This window comes from Vipera ursinii, assembly GCF_947247035.1.
Source record: "Vipera ursinii genome assembly, chromosome: 9".
Classification (NCBI taxonomy): Eukaryota; Metazoa; Chordata; class Lepidosauria; order Squamata; family Viperidae; genus Vipera; species Vipera ursinii.
Genome location: NC_139523.1, coordinates 13,767,170 through 13,781,832, shown reverse-complemented (window position 1 = coordinate 13,781,832; position 14,663 = coordinate 13,767,170). Strand labels below are relative to the sequence as shown.

General features: G+C 43.9%; 1 protein-coding gene across 3 annotated transcripts in view; it reads left to right on the top strand.

Moving 5' to 3' along the window:
- Window positions 1–14,663, top strand: part of ASAP3 (ArfGAP with SH3 domain, ankyrin repeat and PH domain 3) — an 82,119-nt gene that overhangs the window by 11,942 nt on the left and 55,514 nt on the right. For all 3 annotated transcript variants that reach the window (XM_083369848.1, XM_083369849.1, XM_083369850.1), the window contains exons 3-4: window positions 5,969–6,041; window positions 9,304–9,449. In XM_083369848.1, the coding sequence (XP_083225974.1) occupies window positions 5,969–6,041; window positions 9,304–9,449 (219 nt within the window). The remainder of the gene's footprint in view (window positions 1–5,968; window positions 6,042–9,303; window positions 9,450–14,663) is intronic.

Here is a 14,663-nt window from a genome sequence, read left to right as displayed (position 1 = left end):
TTACAAAGTCAGCTTATTGCCCCCAACAATCTGGGTCCTCATTTTACCTACCTCAGAAGGATGGAAGGCTGAGTCAACCTTGAGCCTGGTGGGACTTGAACCTGCACTAATTGCAGGCAGCTGGTGTTACTTAAGGAGGCATTAGCCCACTGCTCCACCAAGTCTCTTGATGCGTTGCCAAGTTGAGTAAGGTGGTGTATTCTGAACTGGCTTTAAAGTACAGTTTCTATATTTGCTTTTCCTTTTGATGATTCAAATTCCTGGAGGTGAAAAACCAGTGACCGGACAGTGTGTAGCTGGCATGCAAATTCTTGGCATCTTGTAATTCTTGGACAGGAGCTGGTGCTTATAATCATGGATTGGCCTTATTTCCGTTTATGGACTCCTTGGCATGGCAGCTCCCCAGACTGCCCACACTTGAGAAGCGTGTGCCAGTCTCTGTCTTGCTCCCAAGGATTTCCTTTTGTTTATTTGTGAGTATGTATTACGCTCCTCCTAAATTTAGATTACATTGCTGTCATTCTCGGGCCAGGTTTCCTTGCCAATTGGCAGCGTGTATGCTGTACTAACTGGTACCCACTTTATTGAGATGAGAAGATGGAGAATGGACCCATTGATTGACTAGTGTCCATTATGTAATAAAGAGAGATGCTTCCAACGAGACTCTCTTTTTTGAAGCTTACTGTGATTCTTGCTGGCTGGCAAAGTCCATTGGAAGGGCTTCAAGGCCTCCTCTGGAATGCTAAGTGTAAATGGGATCCTTGCACAGAAAGATCTGTAGGTCTAATAGAATTGGAGAAAAGGGGGTTTTGTAAGGACATCTCCAGCTGCAGAGCAGATGTCCTTCCTCTCTCTCTCTTTCTGAAAAGAGTCTACTTTTCTTCTTTATTCAGGATCTCATCTCTTGGGCTGAGTCATTTGTCTGGAGATGGGTGCCCAGGGATGCTCCACTGCATTGGATCTGACTATGAGCCAGCAGTGTGCAGCAGCAGCCAAAAAAGCTAATACAATCTGGGTATAAACAGAGGCATAGAATCAAAATCACGCGAAGTATTATTACCGCTTTATAAAACCCTAGTAAGACCACACCTGGAATACTGCAGCCAATTTTGGTCACTATATCACACAAAAGATGTTGAGAGTTTGGGAAAAATTCAGAGAAGAGCAACTAAGATGATCAAAGGCCTGGAGGCTAAAACATACGGAGAATGGCTGCAGGACTTGGGTTTGGCTAGTCTAGAGAAAAGAAGAAATAGGGGAGACATGATAGCAGTTTTCCAATATCTCGGGGGCTGCCACAAGGAAGAAAGGGTCAAATTATTCTCCAAAGCACAAGAGGGAAGGATGAGAAACAATGGTTGGAAACTAGTCAAGGAGAGAAGCAACCTGGAATTAAGGAGAAACTTCCTGACAGTGAGGTTAATCAACCAGTGGAACAGCTTGCCTCTAGAAATCGTGGGTGCTCCATTACTGGAGATTTTTAAGAAGGGGCTAGTCACTTGTCAGAGATGGTAGCAGGGGGCTAGACTAGAAGACCTTCCATATTCTATTCTATTCTATTCTATTCTATTCTATTCTATTCTATTCTATTCTATTCTATTCTATTCTATTCTATTCTATTCTATTCTACTCTACTCTACTCTACTCTACTCTACTCTACTCTACTCTACTCTACTCTACTCTCTATTCTCTTTGACAAGCACTCAAGGTTTGATCATGTGACCCTGGGGATGCTGCCATGCTTGTATGTGCGAGGACTGGTTGTAAGTCACTGGCATTATAACTTTGAATGGCTGCTAAACAAATGGATGTAAGTCAAGGACTATCTGCACTCTCCTAATAGGAGAATAAACAGCAGTGCAAGCTTTGCACTGTGTTGCAATGATGTGTTTCCTTCCTTCTAGTCTGATTCCTCTTGCAGCACTTGCTGTATAATAATAATAATCCCTCAGCCTGACAGCCTGTCTCTGTTGTGCACATGACCCACCTGGGAGAGACACCCCTCCCACGATTTGCCTGCAGTTCCTTTAACAAGATCAGGCATGCCAAGATTTCTGCTGTCATGTCTGACTTGCCCAGGTGAACTCTCTTGTCATGTGAGCTATGGGAGAAACTGGAGTCTGACTGTGATAGTTTGGGGCAAATTCACAGCCTCTCTGATCTTTTGCAGGCAATGAATTCCAGGTTCAGCCCCAGGCAAAAGAGAATTGGCAGCAGAGGGGAAAGGATTTCTCTGCCTAGAGACCCTGCTAGTTGGACTCCTCCTAGTTGGAGGAGTCAGTTTGGCTGCCTGGGGAATTCTGGAAGATGAAGTCCACATACCTTAAAGTTGCCAAGGTTGAGAAACACTGGAGTAAATGCTTGTGCAGAAGAACACACATTAAGTTTAATCTGGTGTTAGAGTTTAGGTCAGGGGTCTTCAAACTTGGCCCTTTTACGACTTGTGGACTTCAACTCCCAGAATTCCTCAGCCAGGCATGCTGGCTGAGGGATTCTGGGAGTTGAAGTCCACAAGTCATCAAAGGGCCAAGTTTGAAGACCCCTGGTTTAGGTGATGCATCTTAACTGAGAAAGGGCCCTGCAGGTGAGGAATGAAGAAGTCCCTTAGCAACTGCATCCCTTGGCAACAGCCACCTCATTGCTCGCTTGATTAATATTTTGAAGAGTCTTATAACTTAAAAAAAATAGACACCAAGCTAGCATGCTGAGAAGCTCCAGCCTCTAGCTGTTATATTTATTTCCTGCAGGGCTTTAGACAGACGTCAAGAATAAAAATGGTGTTTGGCATCCCGGCTTCGATATTTCTTTTTATTCTTTAAATTCCAGCAACAAAAAGAATAATAATAGTGGTAATAATAAGTGTGTGTGTGTGTGTGTGTGTGTGTGCATGTGTGATGCAAACAGATAGTTTCCAGGAATTTCTCTTGTGAAAAATGCAGTTATCACGATCAACTCTGCAAGCAGGCTTAATGGGACAGCTCCTGCAACCCAATGCTTTGTCTAGAAGTGTGGGTAGGACTTGAGGGTGGGGTGGGGAGTTCTCCAGGGAATATCCAAAGTTACAGATCTGATTGGGAAGGGGAAAAACATTTCAGAAGAGGCCAGTGGCAAAACAGCCTGTTTACTATGGCCAAGGAACGATATGGACACATCTATGGAATTCCCAGCTCAGATTGAAGGAGACTCCTTGCCACAAAGGCATGGATTTTTAAAATTCTTCTAGTGAAGCCCGGGGTAGCCATTAATGTGAGAACCTCCAGGATTCTCCAAATCCCAGATTCAGATAGTCCTCAACTTATCACCACAATTGGGACCGGAATGTCCATCACTAAGCGAAGCGGTAATGTAAATTGCACTCAATTCTACAACCTTTTTCCCACAGTCGTTAAGCCAGTCCCCAAAGTCGTCATGTGAATCAGGTGGGCAATAGGCTTCCCCTCCTGACCTATGCTTGTCAGAAGCCCCATGGAGAGGTTCATCAATGGCAGTCACGTGATCCTAGGATGCTGCTGGTTGCCAAGTGCCGAAATTTTGATCCTGTGACCGTAAGATTGCTGTGGGCATGGACCATAAGTCCCTTTTTTTCCAGCCCCATCATAACTATGAACAGTTGTTGAATGAATGGTTATAAGTTAAACCAGAGGAGGCAGGTTCATGAGTGAATTCCATAGGTTTCACCAGTTTTAACCCTGCATCTCTAAAGGTAAAGGTAAATGTAAATGTTTCCCCCATCCAGTCATGCCCGACTTTAGCACCACCCCGGTGCTCATCGCTGTTTCTTAGCTGAGGGAGCCAGCATTGTCCAAAGACATTTACGTAGTAATGTAGTTGCTATGATTATACACCGAGGCACACAGAATGCTGTTATCTTCCCACCGAAGTGGTACCTATTTATCTACTTACACTTGCATGCTTTCGAACTGCTAGGAGCTGAGGCAAGGAACAGGAGTTCACCCCATCACGGGGTGACGAGCTTTTTAACTGCTGAGCCATTGTGCCCCTTTTCCTTGCACCTCTACCAACTTCTAAAATCAGGAGGCAAAATGCTAACATTTCATTGGATCAAAGGAGGCAGTCAAAGAACTGATAGTTCTCCAAGCTGACTTTCCCAACAGTGATAAAACGGTCTTTCTTTTATTCATCACTGCAAATGTTATCCCTTGTTTGACCCTAAACAATGACTTGCCTTTCCTGCCAACGATTACACTCCTCAAGTATTTTCCAGCACTGTTATCACGACTGAAGCTTCGCCAAACTGCAATTAACTCTTTGCTGATTCAAGCCTTTCCCATCTTTTTCCTGTCGCTTGTACATTTGTGTCTGTTGTTGTTTAGAGCAATGGCAAAAACCTTTTAAAGCTCAGGGTCAATGCTACATACAGGGAGTCTTCGAGTTAGGACCACCATTGAGACGAGAATTTCAGTGGCTGAGCATGACAGTTGTTAAGCCATGCTGAATTATATGACTTTTTACACCATGGTTGTTAAGTGAATCACCACAGATAAATGAATCATGTGGCCGTTAAGCAAATCTGGCTTCCCCCATTAACTTTGCTTGTCGGAAGCCAGCTGGGAAGGTCACAAATGGTGATCACACAAGTCCAGGATGCTGCAACCATCATAAATACATACTGAGGTGGCACAGTGGTTAGAATGCAGTACTGCAGGCTACTTCTGCTGACTGCCAGATGCCTGCAGTTCACCGGCTCAAGATTGACTTAGTCTTCCATCCTTCCGAGTTTGGTAAAATGAGGACCCAGATTGTTGGGGGCAATAGGTTGACTGTGTAAATCACTTAGGGATGTGAAGCACTGTGAAGTGGTATATAAATCTAAGTGCTCTTGTTGTTGCTATACTGGTTGCCAAGTGCCTAATTTTTGATCATGTTCTTGTGGGGGATGCTGTGACTGTCATAAGTGCAAAGAACAGTTGCAAGTCACTTTTTTGACTGCTGTTGAACTATCACTAAACAAGTGGTTGTAAGTCAAGGACTATCTGTATAGTCCTTGTGCAGGTCTGATCTGCAACTACAGGAAACGTTTGGTTGGGGTTATTGCTGCCAAAGGAGGGTCAACCAGTTATTAAGTCCAAAGGTTCACATACTTTTTCCACCCTGCACTGTGAATGTTTCCATCTTATGTTCAATTAAAACATGACAACAGCTAATGTTTGTGTAGTATTATTTTAAGCAGACTGTGTTTTTCTATTGTTGTGACTTACATGACGTTTAGAGCGCATTTTATGGCCAATTCATGCAAAACTCCACGTAATCCCAAAGGGTTCACATACTTTTTCTTGCAACTGTAGACCTTCCTTGCCTTGCCCTCTCTTGTTCTGTGGTTGAAGTTGGTCCTAGAATTCTTCTAAGATCTGTCCCTGCAATCTTTGCTTATTGACTCACATCATAAATTTAAGCCAGGCACTCGTCTGCTATTTCATTTTGAGGTGGATGTATCCCATCTCATGCCAAAATTTTTGAATGGGTAACAGCATTACAAACAAATGAGGCCAGATGGGATTCTTAAGTCTGGGTTAGAAATAACCCTGTGAAAAAGCTGTCTTTAAATGTTTATGTAGCTTAGCGCCCAAATTTTCTACCATGGTCAAGGAGAAGTCCTCAGAGAGGTTGAAGATGGGCAGACAACAGCCCCTTTCTGTTCTAGATATTTTACAGCTGATGCAAAGTCGCCATACATTCAATCATCCTGGCTAGGTTAATGTTTATACCTCCTTTATGCCAATTATTAATCATAATTGGTGACAGGTGCACACAGCTGCGTTAACCAGCTGGAGTGGTTCAAAGTTTTATTTTGTATAAACTCTGCCACTGGTTAAGAGAATACTTGTGACATACAGTTTTCCAAAGGACATCACGGTTTTGGTTTTTGTTTTGAAAGGGGGCTTAAATCAGCTACATTAGCCCAACATTTAAAAGCTTTTGCAATTTTTCCCCCCTTTTTGTATTTCAGAATTTGGATGGAGACCAAGCCATTCTTCAGCGGATCAGGAAATATGTGAAAGCGATTCATGTTTCTGGGCTCAGTAAGTTAATGCTCTTTTATCAGCTGGTGCATCAGCCAAAGAGGCCATCTGGCTGATCGCCCGTGTTGTGGGTTTGTAGATACAAGTTTGAAAGCAGTTGTATGTTAAGCTGTATGCACCAAAGCCAGTGTGTCTTAACCTTGGCTGCTTTGAAGTGTATGGACTTCAACTAGGAAAGGGGTAGGCAACCTCGGCTCTTTTATGACTCATGGACTTCAACTCCCAGAATTCCTGAGTCAGCATAAAAGAACAGAGGTTGCCTAACCTTGCACTAGAAGTCCCATACTGGCTGGGGAATTCTGGGAGTTGAAGTCCACACATCTGAAGATTGCCAAGGTTGAAAAACACTGATCCAAGCCATCTACAAGACCTAGGCCAGGGGTAGGCAACCTTGGCTCTTTTGTGACTCGTGGACTTCAACTCCCAGAATTCCTGAGCCAGCTGTGCTGTGTCCACGAGTCTTAAAAGAGCCAAGGTTGCCTACCCCTGACCTAGGCAAAAACTGCCCCCCACCAAGGAGGAGGAGAATAATTACAACTCTCATACCCTCAAGCAGAATCTCTAAAGTAAAACCTTTTATGTTTACAGCCTTTTGCAACATCCTGAGTTTACACGATAGTGATTTTTTTCCCCCTCTCTCACTAATTTCTGGCATTTCGTTCTGGTTTCTAGCCAAAAAAAAAACCATTGGGGAAAATGGGTTCATTTAACCATCACTTTGTTTGTTTAATGATTGCTGCAGAACAGATTGTAAAATTGGATGTGATTATGTGGTACTTGCTTAACAACTGCCCTGCCTAAGGATCATAATTCCAGGCTGAATTATGGCTGCAAGTCAAAGACTTATAAAGGCATCAATTGATTTCAATCAATCCATTTACTATTACAGCCAAAGGGCAACATAGAAACATTCAAATAAAACAAAACTAAACAGTACCAACACAAGAAGACATAGCAATGTATTACAATTAATGATGTAATCCAGGGGTGTCAAACTCAATTTCATTGAGGGCCGCATCAGCATTGCGGTTGCCCTCAAGGGGCTGGGTGGGTATGGCCAGGGTGGGCGTGGCCTACTGGGTGGGCGTGGCTAGAGTGTGTATGGCCTACTGGGTGGGCGTGGCCAGCTCTACATCGTTGGCATCAAGGGTGCCTATGGGGGCCTGGGCAGGAGTGGGACAGATCTGAGGGTCTCTGGCAGGAGGAGGGTCTCTGGGCCAGGGCCAAGGCAGTGAGGGCCGTTCCCTCACTGTTTCCAGGATGGCTTCGTGGGCCGCATGAAACCACTTTGTGGGCCGGATCCGGTCCCCAGGCCTTGTGTTTGACATGTCTGATGTAATCAGTGGGTGACCAAGGTCTGCCTAGTTTTACAGACAGTATAACAAAACCTAGCTACCTTCAGAAAAACTGAATCATACTGACCTGACAATAAAAATACGCTGAGTATAGTAGTCCAGTGCTGGATAAAAAGATGTAATAAAATTTATTATAAAAGATTATTAAAACGATCTAAAATGTTGATGTTTCTGGCGAATCCCCAATGCTGCTGTGCAGAATCTAGCCATCGACACTGTGGCCACTGCCTGCTCGTCCTTAAGCAGCCACTGGAGATAAATACTTTCCGAATGACCAGGATACCCATCAATTATGGGGAGGATATGTTTTTTTCAGAATAGCTCTATAGAAGGAACATCGAAGGAGTATGTGTATCTCATCGATTAGATCGGTGTTTTTCATACTTAAGAGATGTAGACATCAACTCCCAGAATTCCCCATTAGGGAGTTGAGGTTCACCCATCTTAAAGTTGTCAGCTTTGAAAAACACTGATCTAAATATTGCCATTAAATGTTGATTCACCCTGAGGTTCAACTAAAGCCAATGGACCTCCCTTCTCCGTCTCACAGACTTCCCCTGGTCCTTTTCTTTTTGCTTATTGCCTCCCCTCTCTAGACGCCTCACACTTTTCTGCTTTTCTTGCAGCGGCTACACCATTTATAAACATTCCTTGACAGCTGGTTTCCTCCTCAGCAGCCAAGAATGTCTGCTTGTTCTCTCAGATTACGTTAAATTGGGGGTTGGATTCATAAGTGGCCTGCGATACCTAGCCTCGCTTCAGGGCTAACAATGTTGGTCTGCTATGATTCACTAGCCCAGGGGGTCTTCAAACGTGGGCCTTTTATGACTTGTGGACTTCAACTCCCAGAATTCCTCAGCCAGGCACGCTGGCTGAGGAATTCTGGGAGTTGAAGTCCACAAGTCATCAAAGGGCCAACTCTGAAGCCCCCTGCACTAGTCAAAGTCGGTATCGCAAACCAAGGAGTTGATTCAGAGTCTCTCTTTTCAGACATAACAAGTAGTCCTCAGTTTATGACCATAATTTGAGCCCCAAAGTTCTGTTGTGAAGTGAGACATTTGCTAAGGGAGTTTTACCCCCTTTTATGACCTTTCTTGCCACAATTTGTGAGGTGAATCACTGCAGCTGATAAGTTAGTCACCCGGTTGTTAAGTGAATCTGGTTCCCCATTTTACGTCTGAATTTTGATCACACGATCGGGATGCTGCAAAGGTCGTCACTGGGAAAAACGGTCATAAGTCACATTTTTCAGTGCTGTTGTAACTTTGAACTGTCACTAAATGAACTTTCTAAGTCGAGGACTCTCTGTAGTTTGTATGCCTTATTTTAAAATACCAAGGGATTGCTTTATCACAGTGGTCTTCAAACTTGGCAACTTTAAGACTTGTGGACTTCAACTCCCAGAATTCCTCAGCCAGCCCTGGCTGAGGAATTCTGGGAGTTGAAGTCCACAAGTCTTAAAGTTGCCAAGTTTGAAGAGCCCTGCTTTATCAGATCACTTATCTCAGGGGGTCTTCAAACTCAGCCCTTTTATAACTCATGGACTTCAACTCCCAGAATTCCTCAGCCAGGCACGCTGGCTGAGGAATTCTGGGAGTTCAAGTCCATGAGTCATAAAAGGGCCGAGTTTGAAGAGCCCTGACTTATCTAGAAACACTCGCAAGAATTCCAACAAGCAATTTGTGCAAAGGGAATCAAGCCATTTATGCATTGCCATTTGTTTCCACCAGTAGGAACTTCTTGCCCTAAAAGGGCGGTGGTCAACCCATAGTAAAAAAAACCGATGGGCTGGCTCTTCTGTTGCAATTCATTAAATTCATGTTTACGCCGTTGCTGAGGAGGATCTCGGAGTTGCCGAGATCTTCCATCCTCACCTTTATTTTCCTCTGCCCTGATTATTCCCTCAGCTCACGTGGAGAATGAGGAACAATACAGCGAAACTCTGGAGCACTTTGGCAATAACCACCTATCTCAGAACAATCACGAACTTTCCACTGGCTTCCTCAACCTTGCTGTTTTCACCAGGGAAGTCACGGCTCTTTTCAAAAACCTGGTAAGGGGCAGAGCTGGGCATGGAGTGTGGGTTTGCTGATTTATTTATTTTTTAAACATGCAAATGTCAGCTGGAGGCCCCTGGGCACAGCTTCCCCCAGTTAAAAAGTAGTAAGCATAGCCAAGACAAAGTCTCTAGAAGGCAACGAGGATGATGGTTAATTCCTGCCGAGGCAGTCACGAAAAAGCCTGCCTCATTGTGGGCAACGGTTTCCTATGTTAGCTTGGCCGCTGCTATCCCAAACGCACCATTTCCTTCCTGGCAGGCTGCCAATTCCCCAGAGCTGAACGACTGCCAGCGAGGGATCACCGAGAAGCTGCTTCAAGGTGGTCTGTTGAATGGGAGGGTAAGGAGTAAGATAAGAGGAGATTTGCTTTACAGCTGGAAGTCTCTGGGGTTTAATTGGGTTACGTGCAGCCCTCCTGCTCAGTAACTGGGCACAATTTAGCATTTGTTGAGCCTTTCCTGCGTCAGAAAACCCATGCGCTCCTTCTGGGGCTAACTCTCTGGAGTGATGTTTCTCAGTCTTGAGGTTTGGACTTCAGCTCCCAGAATTCTCCCAGCAGCATGCTGGCTGGGGAATTCTGGCAGTTGAAGTCCAGACTTCTTAAAGTTGCTAAGGTTTGAGAAACTCTGCTCTGGAGAGGTCTTTAAGCAGCCTGGATAGCAGTCATGGGCACCAAGGTCAAAAGTCCCCAGCCCAGTTTGGTGCAAATCTGGAGATGAAGAGGACAAGTTATGCTAAGCCTATCAAATTCACCCCCCTGTATTCTCTGGGATTTTTGCTAAGAAGAGAAGAAAAGTTTCCAAGCCTGAGGTTTGGGGTTGAAGAAATTGCATAGGAATGGAATTGCAATTGCATTTGTACTGTGTCCAACATTTGGGTTTCTCTCCACATGAAGCCTGTATTTTAATGTTATAAAGCTTCCCAAATAATCATCTTTTAGTAGTATGATAGGATTTATTGCAATTTACAGAATTATGATTTATACTATGCTGACCTTGGTTCCGGGTATTTATGCTTTGCTCATAGTTTAATAGCAGTTGTCAAGCTTTTGAAATGATATGATGTATCCAGTTATTCACAATCATTCACAGCATGCTAGAAAATTATAGTCTCCATGATATTTGCAAATCCCTTGTTGACTCATTTGTAGCCTACTCTTTTATCCCTGTTTTTGGTTCGTTTTTCCTTCCCTGTTTATGTGTATTTTTGTAAAATGTCTAATAAAGATATATTATGAGAGAGAGACAGACAGACAGACAGAGAGACAGAGACAGAGACAGAGACACACACAGAGAGACAGAGAGGAATAGAAAATGTCTAATACAGCTACAGTATATTAAGAGAGAGAGAGAGAGAGAGAGAGAGAGAGAGAGAGAGAGAGAGAGAGAGAGAGAGAGAGAGAGAGAGAGAGAGAGAGAGAGAGAGAGAATATGAATGGCGTTGCAAATATACAGCTGGGACTTTACGCCTGAAGAGAGGCCTGCAATAACAGTCTTAAATATTTCTCAAAATCAGGACTGGGTGCTGGGGTGGTAGTGGGAAGTAGAAACATCATGCTGCTGGAAACACCTGGATACAATTTCTGGGGAAACAGCCATTGATCTGGATTTTTATTTTTCATATTTCTGCACTGCCCAACTCCCACAAAGTTGGATTCTGGGCGGTATACAATAAAATGTTAAAATATAAAACAGTATACAGATAGTCCTTGATTTGCAATCTTTTGTTCAGGGAGTGTTCAAAATTACGAGAGCCCTGAACTAAGGGACTTAGGACCGTTTTGCACACGACTGCTGCAGCATCCCCGTGGTCACATGATCAAAATGGACGCTTGGCAACCGGTAGGAAATTACGACGGTTGCAGGGTCCAGGGGTCATGTGATCCCCTTTTTTGCAATCCTCCGACAAGCAAAGTCAATGGGGAAGCCAGATTCACTTTACAGCCATGTTACTAAACTAACAAGTGATTCATTTAACAATGAATCACTTGGCAAAAAAAGGGTTGTTAAATGGGGCAAAATTCACTTAATAACTGTCTTGCTTGGCAATGGAAATTTGCGGCTCAATTGTGGTTGTAAGCTGAGGACTTTCTGTATATAAAGGTTTTGTTTTTTTAAAAAAAACTTTTAAGAAGAGGTAAGAGATTAAAATTACTTAAAAGGCGAAGGGAGGGCTTTCAGGGAATGAACCAGCCCTATGGCTGTGTGCTCCCCTGGGCTTCTGAACATAAGGCTGCAGAGCCTCTGTCTGAACTCCTTTTGGGAAGGCCAGGAGATTGGGGTCTCCCTCACCTCTGGGGGAAGAATATTCCATAAGGTGGGGGCAATGGCAGGGAAGCCTCTCTTCCTAGACCCTGCCAGACAGGGTCTGCAAGATACTGCACCAGTGGCTGAGCCGCTGGGACAGGCTGATGTAATGGAATTACTTTGGGGGATGAACGAGTGAAGCAAATCATGTTGATCTTAAAGGAACTGGTTGTGTGTGGTGGGGGAGCTTGTGCAATGCACGCTTCCCCAGAGCCAAGCACCACAGAGGCAGATTGGAGAAGAGGTAGCTTTGCTCTTTATTTATTTATTTAAACTTATTTATGGAATAAATAATCTCACTCTGCAAAGCAGCTTCTGGATTCCTGTGATCCAGAAATACACACACACACACACACACACACACACACACACACACAGACCAGAGATGAGGGCCTGCTGGACAGTTGATCCAAGACAAAAAGCAACCACCCATCTTTTTAAGAGGAGTAATAGTCTGAAATGTCCAGAGTGATGTCACATTTCCAGTTTCATGGCCACTGGGCAGGCATCGGAGCCTGCTGTCCTCCCACATCTTAGATAGATAACCTTTATTGTCATTTTTTTTCTTACTACCGTGGAGTCAACAGCACACATCAAAAATGAAATTTAGTTGCCCCGCTCTCAAAGTGAACACATACATGACACCCACCTCAACATATGTATAGACCCCCACCCCTACATATACGTAACAGAAGCAGGAAGCTTCAGAGTTCACAAGTTTAATACTGTATGGAATGAAACTATGGCTGAATCTGGATGTTCTGCTTCAGATACCACGAAGCCCCCTCCTCCTAGAAGGTCGTGAAGAGGAGGTGTAGTGTCCCAGATAATCTTCACAGACCTTCTCCTGCTTGCCACATAGTTCAACGAATTATTTCTTTTGCAAATGGGGTGCGGCTGTGGCAATACAGGCTGACTGATGGCAGGTGCTTTCATGCAACACCTGCTGCCCATGGGTGCCACTAAGGAAGGGATAATGGAAGAGGAAAGCAGGCAGGCAGAAGGGGCCTCTAACAAAGCTACCTTTAGCACCACCATCACCCATGTCCACAGCTCCCTGGTAGCTCAAGAACAAATGGATTTTAAAGAGGAAGAGAAAGATCCGGGGGACTACGAACCCCTTGAGTTTTTTAAGCAACCAGACAAATTAAATGACTAACTCTGACCCTAGGTAACAAAGTACCATATCTGTTTTTGAAAGTCTCGCAAGAGATATGAGAAGTCATCTTCTCTGCTACCTCTATGTCCCATCCGTCCATATTTTGGGAAGAAGACTTGAACGGGTCTCATGCTATGCTGTAAGCCATGGTTTGATTAACTTTGGCTTCTGGAATAAATCCTTACTGATTTGGAGCAGAAGACCTCCATGATCCCTTCCAACCCCATGGCTAGGTGGTGGATTTAGTTATGCTTTGCCACATTTAATGGCTACCTTTGCAGATCCTCTCTTGAAAACCCAAATGTTGACTTAGCGTGATGTGTAAACCAGCCATGGTTTGTTTGAAGCATGACTTGTTGAAGAATCATCCGTGCCTGGAATCTTCCTGCTACGCTAAGCCCTAATTATGGTTTACAGTCTGTGATGGCTGGCTTCAAAAATAGGGGGTTGCTTCAGGGTGATTTCCACATCTTTTTAACTGATCTTGAATGATTCATTTTTGTAAGTTGTAAGTTGTGGGAAGTTCTTCCACACACATGAATCCGTTAGGCATGAAGAGGTCCTCTACTAGCCACCTCCATCCTGAGTTGGGGAGTTTTTCTCCTTAAGGTATAAAAATAAGGGGGATACTAAATAATAATAATAATAATAATAATAATAATAATAATAATAATAATAATAATAATAATGATGATGATGATGATGGATGATGATGATGATGATGATGTTGGAAGGTACCTTGGAGGTCATCTAGTCCAACCCCTGCTCAGGCAGGAAACCCTATACCATTTTGGACGAATGGCTGTTCAGTCTCTTCTTAAAAACCTCCAGTGTTGGAGCATTCACCGCTACTGGAGGCTGGTTGTTCCACTGGTTAATTGTTCTAACTGTCAGGAAGTTTCTCCTTAGTTCTAGGTTGCTTCTCTCCTTGATTAGTTTCCACCCATTGCTTCTTGTCCTGCCTTTAGGCGCTTTGGAGAATAGCTTGACTGCCTCTTCTTTGGGGCAGCCCCTGAGATATTGGAACACTGCTATCATGTCCCCCCTCGTCCTTCTCTTCATTAAACTAGACATACCCAATTCCAGCAACCGTTCCTTATATGTTTTAGCCTCCAGTCCCCTGATCATCTTTGTTGCTCTTCTCTGTCAGTATCCTTAACCAGCAGGATTGTTGACTTTGCTGGAAGAAGGTAATGGAAATTGCATCTGAAGGACATCTGCAGCCCATGAGGTTAGGAAAGGCTGCTGTTGTCTATTTAGTTAATATGAAGCTGCTGGAGCTTCCTGGTTGGAAGTGTGAATTATATCAAGTACAGGCAGTCCTCAACTTATTCCTTCGGTGACTGTTCCAAGTTATTGAAAAAAAGGATTTATGACCATTTTTCACACTTATGACCCTCACAGCATTTCCAGGTCACATGATTCAGACACGTGGCAACTGGCATGTATTTGTGATGGTTGCACCATCCCGGGGTCATGTGATTGCCATCTGAGTCCTTCCCAGCTGGCTTTTGACAAGCAAAATCAATGGGTGAAGCTGGATTTGCTTAATAACCGCCTCATCCACTTAACAATTATTGTGCTTCACTTAACAACCATGGGGAAAGGGTTGTAAAATCAGGCGCAACACACTGAACGACCATCTTGCTTAGCATCAGTGAGACTGGTCCAAATTGTGGTCATAAGTTGGGAACTGTATGTTGTGGCCTCAGGCTGCACATTAGAATAGAATGGAACATTGG